The sequence below is a fragment of the Hyperoodon ampullatus genome (assembly GCF_949752795.1).
Source record: "Hyperoodon ampullatus genome assembly, chromosome: 10".
Lineage (NCBI taxonomy): Eukaryota > Metazoa > Chordata > Mammalia > Artiodactyla > Ziphiidae > Hyperoodon > Hyperoodon ampullatus.
This window is the reverse complement of record NC_136923.1, coordinates 25,969,644-25,983,826: the sequence shown is the minus strand read 5'-3', so window position 1 is coordinate 25,983,826 and position 14,183 is coordinate 25,969,644. Positions and strand designations below refer to the sequence as shown.

At 41.3% G+C, this 14,183-nt stretch overlaps 1 protein-coding gene across 2 annotated transcripts in view; it reads right to left on the bottom strand.

The window, feature by feature from the left end:
- The window catches only part of ADAMTS9 (ADAM metallopeptidase with thrombospondin type 1 motif 9), a gene marked incomplete at both ends in the record, with an annotated part of 174,625 nt that overhangs the window by 111,256 nt on the left and 49,186 nt on the right, over positions 1-14,183 (bottom strand). For both annotated transcript variants that reach the window (XM_079713901.1, XM_079713902.1), the window contains 4 exons: positions 4,068-4,163; positions 4,414-4,531; positions 6,538-6,674; positions 6,765-6,946. In XM_079713901.1, coding sequence (XP_079570027.1) covers positions 4,068-4,163; positions 4,414-4,531; positions 6,538-6,674; positions 6,765-6,946 — 533 coding nt within the window. The remainder of the gene's footprint in view (positions 1-4,067; positions 4,164-4,413; positions 4,532-6,537; positions 6,675-6,764; positions 6,947-14,183) is intronic.

Sequence of the window (14,183 nt, the reverse complement as noted above, 5' to 3'; positions counted from 1 at the left end):
GGCCAGTTCTGTAAATTAAGCGATAATCCAGTTCTGGCTGTATTCAAAGAGCAGTCATCTATCCTATGTTAATTCTGGGGCTCCTTTCCAATGTCTCCAGGCTTCCTCTCATGCTCAGGCTGACCTGGGGGCATTTCACCCTTCACTGCATGCTCCTTATCCCATTAGATGGTGAGTAGGAAAGGAGATAGGAGTCATCGGGTGAAATGGAGTTCCTGCTTTATCTTGAACTGAATCGATTCCTGTCTTCCCACTGCCACCATTCATCAAGGGCTAAGTGTCCTGGAGACAAATAAGCACCATGGAAATGGCTCCTTTTTCTCCTAAAGAAACACGAACATGGTAGCACTGGGTGCAACTTGGCTCTAACCCAACAGGAGGGAGGGGTCTATGCTGAAAGGATGACCTTTGACATGGAGACTTTCTGCTTCGGTACCTTGTGAAACAAATAGTTTCCTGAAAACAACAGTCTACTGCCCAACCTCCCACTAATGCGATTAGGGAGCTAATTTCCTGGGTTGGTTTCCCCCCGATTTCACCCATCAGAGCTGGGTTGCTACAAAGGCCCTCTCTCCTGGAAACTGCTCCTTCACCAACACATGTGAAAAGAGTATGGCTTGACTGACCTTGAAAAAAAAAAAAGTGAGGTATACAGATGATCGCTTAGCAACCGAACAGCTAGGACTGGCCTCCAGCAAGACTCAACTGGGGGCTTTAAAATCTTCTTAGAGCATTTGCTGCGCCTTCCTTCAAGCCAAGAGTAAACATTTACACACAGCAGATTTGATGACAACATCATATTCCTCCTAACTTGTTAAGAAACCACTGTAAGGTTCAAAGGCTCTAAGGTCTTGACCTTCATGCTCGGTGAACTGTGACTCGCCATCTTTGCTTGGACTTTTCATTTGTTTCCAGAGAGACGTTCTTTGGCCAACAGGTAACTTTCCCATAATATTCCATTAAAGAGCCATGACTACCTCAGACTGTCTGTCACAGATGACAAATCTTCTTTAATTTTGCTTTCATTCTTTACAAGGAGATTAAGAAACCTCTAGTGAGAAATAAAAGGATATCAGAAGGCCCTCCCCAATTCAGGCACCTGACCTGGTTGATGAAGTTGAATTGAACTGAGGCCACTGCTTGGAAGGAGACTATTTTTCCAAGAAGGAGAATAACAGTGGAGAATCCTTCTCCTTTTTTTTTTTTTTTTTTTGCGGTATGCGGGCCTCTCACTGTTGTGGCCTCTCCCGTTGCAGAGCACAGGCTCCGGACGCGCAGGCCCAGCAGCCATGGCTCACGGGCCTAGCCGCTCCGCGGCATGTGGGATCTTCCCAGACCGGGGCACGAACCCGTGTCCCCTGCATCGGCAGGCGGACTCTCAACCACTGCGCCACCAGGGAAGCCCTCCTTCTCCTTTTTGATGAGAAGAAAGGAACAGCTCAACATGGTGTTTGGCTCTCAGGAAATTAACCAATAAAGGAGGCTGCATGCAATGCTGCTGGATTTAATTAGGAAGTAGTAAGGCCACAGCAGTCACAGGTTCTAATTTATAATCCAGTCCATGAAGAAAAATGCTTGACCCATTGTGCACAGTGGTTGAAGGAGAAATGTGGGATTCCCCAAAAATAATTTGGATAGGGTCCTCAAGAACTTTGTTAACTGTTTTAAAAGGTACCACTCATTTGGATATTTAGGGTGAGGAAAAGCTGATGTAACCACTGAGAATTGATTCCAAGTAAGATTTTACAGTCTTTAAAGAAGGAATGATTCTGTATATTTCCATCATAACTCCATCCCCCCATTAAGCACATGGCAGGTACTCAGTAAGTGAAGACAGCATGAGCAATAATTATTATTCAATAATTCAGCCATCATGTACTTAGTTCATATCATGTGAAGGCTTCATATCAGGAGCTAAAAATATAAAGACACAGCTTCTGACTCTAAAACACTAGTGGTCACAGGGATAAATAAGGAACAAGTCTCAACTGAGTTGATGGTGACTGCATCCTTTTGGCTGCTCAGGTCAAAACCATGGAGTCATCCTTGACCCTTCTCTTTCTCTCATACACCATATTCAACCCATCCAATAATCATGATGGCTCTACCCTCAAAAGATATCCAGAATTTGACTGTGCACTGCCAATTCCACTGCTCCCACTTGGGGACAAGCCGCCAGCACATCTCTCTTTGACTACTGCAATAACTTTCTAACCCATCTTTCTGCTTCTACCCTGTACCCTACCCACCGACCCCATCTATTCTCAACATAACAGCCAGGGTACTCTTTTAAAAATATAAATATGATTATATCATGTTTTCCCTTGGTTCAAATCCTCTAGTAGCTACCCTCATCTTTCAGAGTTCAAGTCCTTTCAATGATTATATGGGCCTATATGATCTAGTCCTGATACCTGTTTAATCTCATTTGGGACTCTCCTCTGTGCTTACAAAGCTCCAGCCACACTGGCCTCCCTCTATCCTTGGAACAAACTAGACATATTCCTCTTTTAAGGATTTCACATCGGCTGTTCCCTCTGCCTGGAATGCTCTTCCCCTAGATAGCCACTGTCTCTCGCTACAATTCAAGCATTTCAACTCCACCGTGCCCGCCCACTCTCAGTATCCCAATTTCCTTTATGCTGCTCTGTGTTCTAATTTTACTTATTACCTTCTATTACCTGTTTATTGTCTATCTCCTTCCACTAAAAAGTTCTAAGAAGACAGAAATTTTTATTTATTTATTTTTTAATGTTTTTGTTCTGTTTTGTTCATTGTGCCTAGAACAGGGCCTGGCACATATTAAATAAGTGGCTGGCTGAATGAATGATGAGACATTGCAGAAAATGGTACAACAGAGGCATGTGTAAATGTTATATTTAATGAGCACGCTTGGCTAAAGGATCACTGCTTATCTGTAAACGATTTCATGCAGACATTCCAAAATATAGATACGGGTTCTAATTCAATCCAACAAATTCTAATTTCTTACTCAATATGTCCAGATGTTTGGACTAAGCCTCTGCAGAGGCGGTATTCAGATGCATGGAGTCCCTGCCTGGACATTATAAGAAAGTCCATTCATTTCTTTTAAAAACTGACTGCCCAGCAAGACTGCCCTGGATTTCTTCTAGATCTGAGTGCAAGTTGTGCTGCTTTTCAGAGCTCAGAAGAGTCTGGTTGTGCAAGGTGACTAGCTGAATCCCTTTCTGTCATTACCCCAGTCCCCATGTCCTTTTTTTAAATGCAAAGTAATTGGGTGAATTTCCTAATCACTGATGGAAGTTTACAGAATGATAATCTGAAGTGGGACTGGGCTGAGCAAACAGTTGAAAATGAACCCAGGGCTGTTGGTGAGCTGTGGTTTGAAAATAGGAATAGATATGAATTAATCATGTACCTGGCCATGGTGAGAGCAAGATGAAGAAACTATGAAGTAACAAGATGGGCCATGTTAGCAATGACATAAGAAACATATTGCCAGTATAGAACCTTTTGGAATGACCGGGAATAATGAAATGTTGAATAAGTCCACCCGTGGTCTGCTATTGGTTAAGTCAACTAACACCTCTACTAAAACACTGGCATGTCAGTTACCCAAAGGACAGATTTTTTTTTTTTTGAAAGACTCAAAAAGAGCAATGATTTTAGGCTAAACTTACAAGGCAAATACTTTCAAATTTTGATTTGGGGATATATGGGGATATATGTATATGTATAGCTGATTCACCCTGTTATACAGCAGAAACTAACACACCATTGTAAAGCAATTATACTCCAATAAAGATGTTAAAAAGAAAAAAAATTGATTTGGGGCCTATTTTCTAAGATCCAGAGTCAATTCCTTGATATTGACTACTAGAACTACACAACTCTTAAATCAACAGGCTGAGGGTGTAATGTACAAGGAAAAAATAAAATAGTGAGTTTCAAGATCAACTTCTTTCTTTTATGAAAATACATGACATCTGAAAGCTGACCACCTGCTATAGGGGAAAGGAAGTAGCCTCTGCCAACTGCTCCAGAGAACCAGAATTCCTGCAAACGGCAGGGGGCACCCATCTCACCTAAGTAGTTATCATCCTCTGATTTCCCTGAGAAACTGTGCTGCCGCACATCGATATTGGTAGCACCAGCTGGAATTCGGACCACAATATTGTAACCTGAAAAGAAGTGAGCAGAAATTGAGCATTCCACAGACTGGTTCATTTTCTCTAAGCATGGTGTAAAAGGTGGCAACAAAGGAATACAATATAATTCTCACTATTAGGTGCCTTATAGCCAGATGGGTAATGTACCTTATCAAGACTGATTTTTACACTTGACATGAATACTTTTACATATTACACGTGGTTAACAATGTTTACACTTTGACTATTTTCCTTCTCACGGTTCTTAGGAACAAATTCTTACCATAATGTACTGTATTAAATGTTCCTGCCACTGTTTTGCACGAAGAATTATCGCCACCACAAACCCCACATTTATCTCTCCGGGCTTTTGAGTTTAAAACATGATCGCATCCAGCTTGCTTTTAAAAAGAAAACAGTTGAAATACATGGTAAGTATTAGAGAGATTATAAAATGATAAGTAATGTGTTTCTTTGAATGAGGTGCATTCAAAATGACAAGAACTTTTAAGTCTCTTTAAACTTTCAAGGGTTGGGAACTCAAATTGTCTTTAGCCTTGCTGTGGGAAAATGTGGTCCTTGGACTAGCAGCCATGGGCATCCCCAATGATGGTGGGGATGCAGAATCTTAGGCCCCACCCAGATGTACTGAGTCAGAGTAGATTTTCCGGCATGCTTTTTTTTTGTTTGTTTTTTGTTTTTTTTATGCGGTACGCGGGCCTCTCACTGTTGTGGCCTCTCCTGTTGCGGAGCACAGGCTCCGGAAGCGCAGGCTCAGCGGCCATGGCTCATGGGCCCAGCCACTCCGCGGCATGTGGGATCTTCCCAGACCGGGGCACGAACCTGCGTCCCCTGCATCAGCAGGCGGACTCTCAACCACTGCGCCACCAGGGAAGCCCCCCGGCATGCTAATAAGACCCTTAAGTGCTTCGTCTACAGATTAAAGTTAGAGAAGCACTAGTCTACAAGTAAGTAAAGTAAATGAGAAAAATAGCTCAGGAATGAAAAAAAAAAAAACAGAGAGGTTGAGGACTGTATCCCATTAAAGAGCTCAGAGCCCATCTTAAGGGAGCAGCCGCTGTCCACTGCAGGCTACTGCTGCCATGCAGAAATTGGAGCCCAGTGTTGACGTATCCCAATTTTTCAAAAGGGACTGGAAAATTTGATTTTATGTGAAATCCCCTATGTTTAAATACAGGCTATGAATGGAGGACAAAGCATGACTGCAGGCTGCCAGGTTGAGGCCTCAGGCCCTAAGCGCCCTCTTTAATTTCTTCACATCTTAATGCAGTGCAGCAGTGTACACTGGGGTCTGAAAAGGACACCGGCAATCACCAGAAGACCAGGAAGACAGAGTTCACATCCTCAACTATTTTGTTCCTTTGAATGAACTAGTCTTTGAGGAGACACTCAATGTTTTACTGTAGCGCATGGACTAAAAAGGAAGTCCGCACTGTCGCTGTGGGTCAGGAGGTGGGTGAAGCTCATAGGGGCTCTTCAATCAAATCCTATCAATGAGGAGCTCCAATGTGCCCTGGACTCCATGCAAGGAACAGATACATCATCTCAGAGCCTGGCTGCGAGGGATGACTTCTGACTGGTGAGAGCAGGGAAATGGTACCAAGCTCTCAAGAAATCAGCACTCTGATGCTTTACCATCTGCCAGAAGGGTCTCGATTTCCCTCCCAAGAATAATTTGCCTGTATGTCTTTGGAAGAAGTTATCCTGCTTCAAATCAGAAATCTGAGTGAGGCCGGCTCTTCCTCCTAACATCTTTTTGGAGCACAGATATTCAATCTACAAAACTCACTGTCAGGAAGCTTTTGGGTTTAACCTTATGTGCTGTGGTTATCGTAAAGAAGTGTGTATGTGTGTCAATTATAATAAATCTTCACAGGGAGGTTTTTTTCAGACTCCCACAGAGAGTGTCAGAAAAATCTAGGGCAGTGGTTCTCAAACTTTGGCATGCATCAGAATCAGGTGGTGCTGGGAGGGATAAATTAGGAGTTTGGGACCAACAGATACACACTACTATATGGAAAAGAGATAACCAACAAGGACCTACTGTATAGCACAGGGAACTATACTTGATATTTTGTAATAACCTATAGGGGAAAATAATCTGAAAAAGAATACACACACACATATGTAACTGCATCACTTTGCTGTACACCTGGAACTAACACAACATTATAAATCAACTATACTTCAATAAAAAAATAAATAAAATAAAACATAAAGAAAAAAAAGAATTAGGTGGTGATGTTGGTCCGGTGGGCCCCACTTTGAGAACCACTGCCCTGTAGATAATGCACAGATACTAGCAGCTGCTATTCTATCAAGGAAGCCACACATCACAGCTTGGCAGCAAGACAACACAGTGAAGAAATCGCCATCTGGGACTCACCCGGCAAAGGCCTTGGACACAGATGTCACTGGTGTCCTGGCCACACGGAGTTCCATCTACCACTCTGTCACGGAGCTGATAGTAGGCCGTGTTCCCCGCCACCCTGCAGAACAGCTTGCAGCGGTCCTTCATCAAAACTAGACAGGAGAAACACCATGCAACGTGACTTTTGTGCCTGGACCTCGTGCCAGCCTGCCAGCCACGAGCACGTCCCCAGATGCACTTACTCCCACTGTACTTCGGGACCCAGCGCACATTCGGAAGCAGACCATTGATGTTGAAATGCTTTCCATCAAAGTGAGCACACTGTTCATCTCGGAAGTCTCGCTTCTGCTTGGGACATGGCTCCGTGTTGCAGGACTTAAATTTCATTCTGCGCCCTACACAGTACTTCCCACCATTTTTTGGCCTAAGAAAAGGTAAAGAACACACATGCTGTATTATAATGTATTTCTCCCCATTACTTGATAATGTAAAGGACACACATACTGTATTATAATGTATTTCTCTAATGTATTATAGTGTCATGTATTACAATGTGGCTTCCTGTCTTTGAGGGAAACAAATGTGAAGTGGTCAGTGACAGTGGCCAGGGCAAGGGCTCTGGAATCTGGGTTTGCACTCTGCCTTCAGTATCATTAAGTGTATAACCTTGGGCCAGTCACTGAAGGTCCTTGAGCCTCAGCCCTTCCATTTGTAGAATGGGAAGGCACCACCTGGTAAGGCTGTTTTGAGGATAAAATGGGAGAGCATCTAACTTAAAGTGTGAAACATAAAACCTGGCGTCTATTAGGCCATTCTGTGCCCTCCTTCCCGTGAACATCCACAGTCCTTCAGTTTTAAAAACACAGAAGGTCAAAGGTACAAATGAGTACTTGGAATGCTCCTGTCTACCTTCCGTATCATGGTACTTTCATGGGCAACCATCCTAAAACTTGCACCACTCCATTTCCATTCATTTCTGTCCCTCTTCTCTCTTCCTCTCTCTCCCTGCATGACCATTGTTTTTGCTTTGTTTTACAAATAAGATGGAATAAGATGTGCTCATATTTTGACTAACTTAACAGGAGAGAGTGTGTAAAGGTTTCATTAACTTTTGTGTGACAAGAGTATGGAGGACGCCTTGCAAAGCATCACAATGCAAATTTAATCTCAGCATGCAACCCCGTTCATGGATTTTCCAGATGTGACCCACAGAGTATATTAAACAACCTGTCTCCCGGCAGTCAACAGCTTGCCAAGTGCATCACAGAAACGGGAAGATCACAGAATCAGAGGAAATTGGACTCACTCACAGCCCAGGGCTGGAGCAGCTCAGATACCAGAGCTACTCGGATACCACAGGTACCACAGTTGAGGGCACCTCTCCAACTGAAAGACTTCTACCTTTTCTCTTTTGAATGAATCTTTCAGAGTAATTTGGACCATAAGAAGTGTTTTTGGGTTTTTTTGGTTTTGTTTTGTTAAAACAGGGCTTGGGGAAGGGAAATATATCCATGACTATAAAATACAGAATGAGGGGCAGTCTAGCTGAGCCCGTGAGGCTCTAGAGTTGGATCTGGCTTCTTATCTTGGCCCTACCCTCACTGTGTGACCTTAGACAGAGTTCCTAGCTTCCCAGAGCTTCAGTTTTCCTCTCCTCTAAAATGAGTGCACACAGCAAATGCCTAAAAATGTTAGTGACTATGATGTTACATGTCAGCACAACCCAACCTAACCCCATCCGATTCAGCAGTTTGTTTTTTGAGTACCAAATCTGAGCTATGATGTGTGCACCGTGAGGCAGGTCTCAGTGGTACTGCAGAGGGCCTGAGTCTCAGGAAGGGCTGCCTGGCCATGATGCTGTCATAAACATGTTCCATCCACCAAAGATTTGTAGAGGGAAGTAAGAGCATGGGCTTTGCAGTTACAAGCTGGGTAACTTTGTGTAAGTTACCTGGTCTCCGAAAGCTTCATTCTGCACATGTAAACAGAGATGATACTGTGCACCTGAAAGGCTTGTTATAAACCAGGCGCTCAGCAAGGAGTCTCATAACTATTCATTGTTACTATGAAGAAGACTGCATCCAGGGATGCAAAACGGCACAAAACCCAACAGTACCTATGTCTGATCTTTTCCCCATTAGGCCTGTATGATTTATATCTGCCTTGTGTGCTCGACTCGCCCATATTCACTCATATCTTGCCCAAGGGGAGGGTAGCTGAGGTACTTTTATATCAAGGGATGGAAGGTTCAGAGAAGTTAAGGACTTTGCCCAAGGTAACACAGCTAATGAAAGAACAGAGACAGGACTGGAATTCAAGCTTCCCAGGTTCTCCCACTGTACTCTTCCTGCTTCATTCTCCAGGAACTATATGGTCCAGAGTCCTGTCTTTTTCTTTTTTGGTGCCATTTAGAGATACAGCCTTGGTTTTCTGGATACCAAGTTCTTCTCTCAGTACCAAAGCACCCCAGTCTCATGCATAAAATATCACTGATGACACATGAATAATAGATCAGGCTCATACCGCTGTAAAACCTGTTCTTCCTTCTACAAGGAAGACCCCTTTAATTTTTTCTCAAATTGAAATGATCTCTGTGGAACCTTTTTAAATGTCCCAACAAACTATAGTGGATCCATCAGATCATTTACCTGTTGCCTGAAAGTAACTCATATTTCTTTCCCTTTGAAAATAATTTTTTTTCAGTGATTTTTTTTCTTTCGGTTCTCTTATATAAGAAGTCTTTTCTGACTCTTGAAATTGATCAAGAGCAGCAGTTCCTTGGGCAGCAAAGAGTTAACATTTGCAGGTGGCTTCCTGATTCACATGGTAACCACCTTTGCTTGCTTTGACCACTATCAAATGGCAAAGAGCATTTTGTGACTTATTTCTATAAATGACATTTAAAAAAATAAAGAACACACAGAAAACACTCCATGTAAAAGGCAATATTGCCGAAGGTTATAGATACAGATTCTGGAAACAGGATTTGAATCCCAGCCCTGCTTCTTTTTTATTTATTTATTTATTTATTTATTTATTTATTTATTTATTTATTTATTTATTTTTTTCAGCCCTGCTTCTTAACCATGGTGCAATCGTAGGTAAATCGCTCAGTGTTGCTAAGCCTCAGTTTCCCTACCTGTAAAAGAAAGATGATGCTATCTTGCTATGATGATATCTACTTCAGGGGCTGAGTGAGGATTAATGGGTTAATAGATTCAAAGCACTTGAACAAGGCCAGCCATAGAGTAATTGTTTAGCTATTACAAGGGTCTGTAAACTACAGCCTGTGGGCCAAATCCAGCCTACTACCTGTTTTTACATGGCCAGTGAGATAAGAATAGTTTTTACACTCTAAAAAAATTTAGAAATAAATAAAAAGAATATTTTGAGACACAAGAATTATATGAAATTCAAATTTCCCTGTTCATAAATGAAGGTTCTATTGGAACACAGTTACACCCACCCTATACATATTATCTATGCATGTTTTTCACTATATCAGCAAAGCTGAATAGCAAGGACAGCCATCCTATGGTCCACTAAAACGAAGATATTTATTATCTGACCCTTTACGGAAAAAGTTTGCTGACCCCTGAGTAGTCTAGTGTACAGGGCACCATGTCACTTTGCAACTTCAGTCACTGACTGTGCACAGCCATCCTGTGCGGTAGGTAGTAGCATCCTTGTTTCTGAACCCTTGCTTGAACTGGGTTCAGAAATGTTAAGTAACCTGGCAAGGTCACATGCAGTTAAGTGAGACATACTGGCTGAGAGACCAAGGCAGGTCTCCCTGACCCAAAGCCCACAGTCTGGCCTCTCTCCCACGCTGCCTCTCTTGAGACAGGTCTCTTTCCATTTCAAAACTGATTCTATGACTTTATTTGCTTTTTATGTAAAGGCAAATGATACTTTATGAATAAGCATAAATTTGTCCTTTAGAAATATATGGCTTTTTAAATATCCTAGACAACAGGATCTCTGCTTGATTTGCATGTCCTGTGTAATGAGGAGGGCTTTACACAACTGAACTTACGTTTCAGCATGGAGAAATTCATGTTTTAATTTAATAATTTAGCTGGATGGAAGTTTTTTCCCCATATAGGCAAATACTGAAAATTATAGGAAATGTAGCTTTAAAAATAATATTAATCACAGTTTCCAACTATTAAGATCCTTTTAAAATAATGCTTGTTGAATAGGGATGGAAAGGACTTAAGGAAATTGCTGATTAATTACTATGAAAGTAACTATATTCAGCACAGGCAAGCTGAATCATACATACAAAGAAAATTCACGATGCTGCATGGCCAAAGCTATGAAAGAGTTTTTGCCAAGATCATGGCAGGTGCATTCTACTCTCAAGCAAAGCTAAACTTTGGTCTGCAAATGGGTTTGAAAAGAAATCTCAACATCTATGTTTACTTACGATGAATTACAGTTAGCACAAGGAAGAAATTTCTAATGATACAACAGGCAGCCTGAGAAGGTAGTGAATTTTCTACATTTGGAGGGTTTTAAGAAGGGGTCTAGGGCTTCCCTGGTGGCGCAGTGGTTGAGAGTCCGCCTGCTGATGCAGGGGACACGGGTTCGTGCCCCGGTACGGGAAGATCCCACATGTCGTGGAGCGGCTAGGCCCGTGAGCCATGGCCGCTGAGCCTGCGCGTCCGGAGCCTGTGCTCCGCAACGGGAGAGGCCACAACAGTGAGAGGCCCGCGTACCGCAAAAAAAAAAAAAAAAAAAAAAAAAAAAAAGAAGGGGTCTAATGACCGATTATGGAGAATGCTGAAAGAATATTCAACGATTAGATGGGGTGGGCCAGGGAGCCATACTAGCGATCGTTAATAATTCTGCCAAATGGGGCAGTCTGTGGGACTGGATATCTCTATTCATTCATTAGTTAATGGCTCTCCCACAGCAACCAATTCTCAATATTTCCAAAGACAGATCCTTCTTGACTTATGATGGGGTTATGCCTTGTTAAACCCATTGTAATTTGAAAATATCTTAAGTCGAAAATTCACTGAATGCACTTAATCTACTGGACATCCTAGCTTGGCCTAGCCTATGTTTAGTATGCTCAAAACACTCAGGTTAGCCCACAGTTGTGCAAAATCATCTAACACAAAGCTTATTTTATAATAAAGTATTGACTGTCTCTTATAATGTATTGAAGACTCTACTGAAAGTAAACAACAGAAGGGTTATCTGGGTACAGAATGGTTCTAAGTGTATTAGTTGTTTACCCTCATGATCATGTGGCTGACTGGGAGGTGCAGTGGCCACCGCTGCCCAACATCAACAAAGCAGCCTTGCCATGTGCATGGGATCATGCTGTACGTGATGAGCAAGCTTTAGAAAGCATATCCTTTCTAATTTCATATCCCAAACAAGTTGTTGGTCCCAACTGGCTCACCATCATGAGAATGGAGCCCTAATGTTTTATCTTTAAATGCTTTATTTTTTTAAAGCCATTTTTGACTGATGCCCTACATATAAGATAAGCATATGTTCTGGTTTGTAAGGATGGTCCCAGTTTACATCTGTTGTCCTGGAGAAGTTATTGATAGTTCCCCTTTCAATTCTCAAAGTGTCCTGAATTAAACAATTATGTGGTCACCTGATCTATAAGAAACATGTAATAGAATAAAATTTAAAATCAGAATGACCAAAAACATAACTTGGAGTACCAAACAAGACAAAGACCGTGTATCACTAGCCTGACCAAAGATCAAAATGCAAAATTTGAAGCACTCTTTCTACGGAATGCGAATTGCTTTTGCACCACTGTAAAGAAATCTTAAGTCTAACCATCGTAAGTTGGGGACCATCTGTAAATTCATCCAACTCAGCGCTCAAAAAAACTTTGCTGCCATTGTTTACACCCAAATGAGAGACTGGTTTTCTTACATGAAACAAACATATGTTTATTCTCTTTTATGGAAGATTTCATAAGCAGTTGCTACGCTCAAAGCCTAAATGGGAAATATTTAGTTCACAAATCCTGTCTTTTCTCAAATCTATGAGTTTATTATTATTCTTTAATTTAACCTATCTCCTAATTTAAAAGCAAAAGAGAAGCATGAGAAGAAGGAAATACTTTGCGTTTCCTAAAGAACTCGTGTGATTTTTTAGTTTGATGGACTATAACAATTCTATAAACCATTTTGTTCCAGCCACCAGGAAGCTCAGAGCCAAATTTAGAGCACAAAACAAGTATATGGGCCAATGGCCTGGTAATGAACCTTCTATTTCCAACACTTTGTCTTGTTTGGTACTCCAAGTTATGTTTTTGGTCATTCTGATTTTAAATTTTATTCTATTACATGTTTCTTATAGATCAGGTGACCACATAATTGTTTAATTCAGGACACTTTGAGAATTGAAAGGGGAACTATCAATAACTTCTCCAGGACAACAGATGTAAACTGGGACCATCCTTACAAACCAGAACATATGCTTATCTTATATGTAGGGCATCAGTCAAAAATGGCTTTAAAAAAATAAAGCATTTAAAGATAAAACATTAGGGCTCCATTCTCATGATGGTGAGCCAGTTGGGACCAACAACTTGTTTGGGATATGAAATTAGAAAGGATATGCTTTCTAAAGCTTGCTCATCACGTACAGCATGATCCCACGCACATGGCAAGGCTGTTTCTCTTTTTTAGCTTGCATGCTTTCAAGGAAAATAAAAAACCTAAAAATATAGCTTAAAGTATCCAGATGCTAAATAAATACATTTTTGAATCACATGAATACAGTGAAAACATAAGAACAACTCAGTGTTCTCAATAAAGGTATACCTTGGATTCTGAAAATGGAGATCTTCATTATATTCTAAGGGCTCCGCAAACTGAGAAAAGCATTTTGCCAGCAATGGGGGGGCTGGGAAGGGCTGCATTCTCTGAAACTTCCTGAGAATCAGGACAGCAACCACTTCCACATTCTACATAATGAACCATTTGTTCTGCGAATTTCTCTGAACAAGCTCTTTAACTGATTTGGACCTGACTTTCCCTTTTCAGTGTCCCTTTCCCTTATCTAATTGACTCCCCCAGTGCCATCGTAACCTTGGTTTTAAGGGGCAGACTCCTTCCTTAGTTCCCAGGGACATCCCGAAGTGCAAATAACTTGGAGGAGTTTTAATGAAATGATGTCAGTGCTGACACTCAACCAGGTGGATTGTATTATTTTAAAACCTCCCATAGCAAACAGCCAGGACAAGGACCTCTAATTGAAGTCTTTAATGATCGGTTCCTAACTTCTGAATGAGAGGATCTTTGCTTCACTTTGAAGCTCAAGATCTTTTCCTGCTGAGATCTTTACACTGGGTGATTTCCTTTGTCTGCTCCATTCCAATTATGGAGTGATTTATCTCTTTCCACTTTCCACACTACTTTTAGAATTATTCTAAGACTATTAAAAAAGCAACCCCCCACTTCTTTTGAATGGAATATTCTTGAGTCAAAATGTTAAAAGTACTTACTGTTTGCAATATCCACACTATCATGATAATAATAGCTCACTATAATAATCACGATTTGGTTCAATGTAGCCACCCAAGAGTTTTTAAGTTTAAAAAAAATTCATATCTGCTGCTAGCTTAAAATGTTTTATTTTGAAACTTCAACAGTACAAGCAGCTAGGATATATAATTG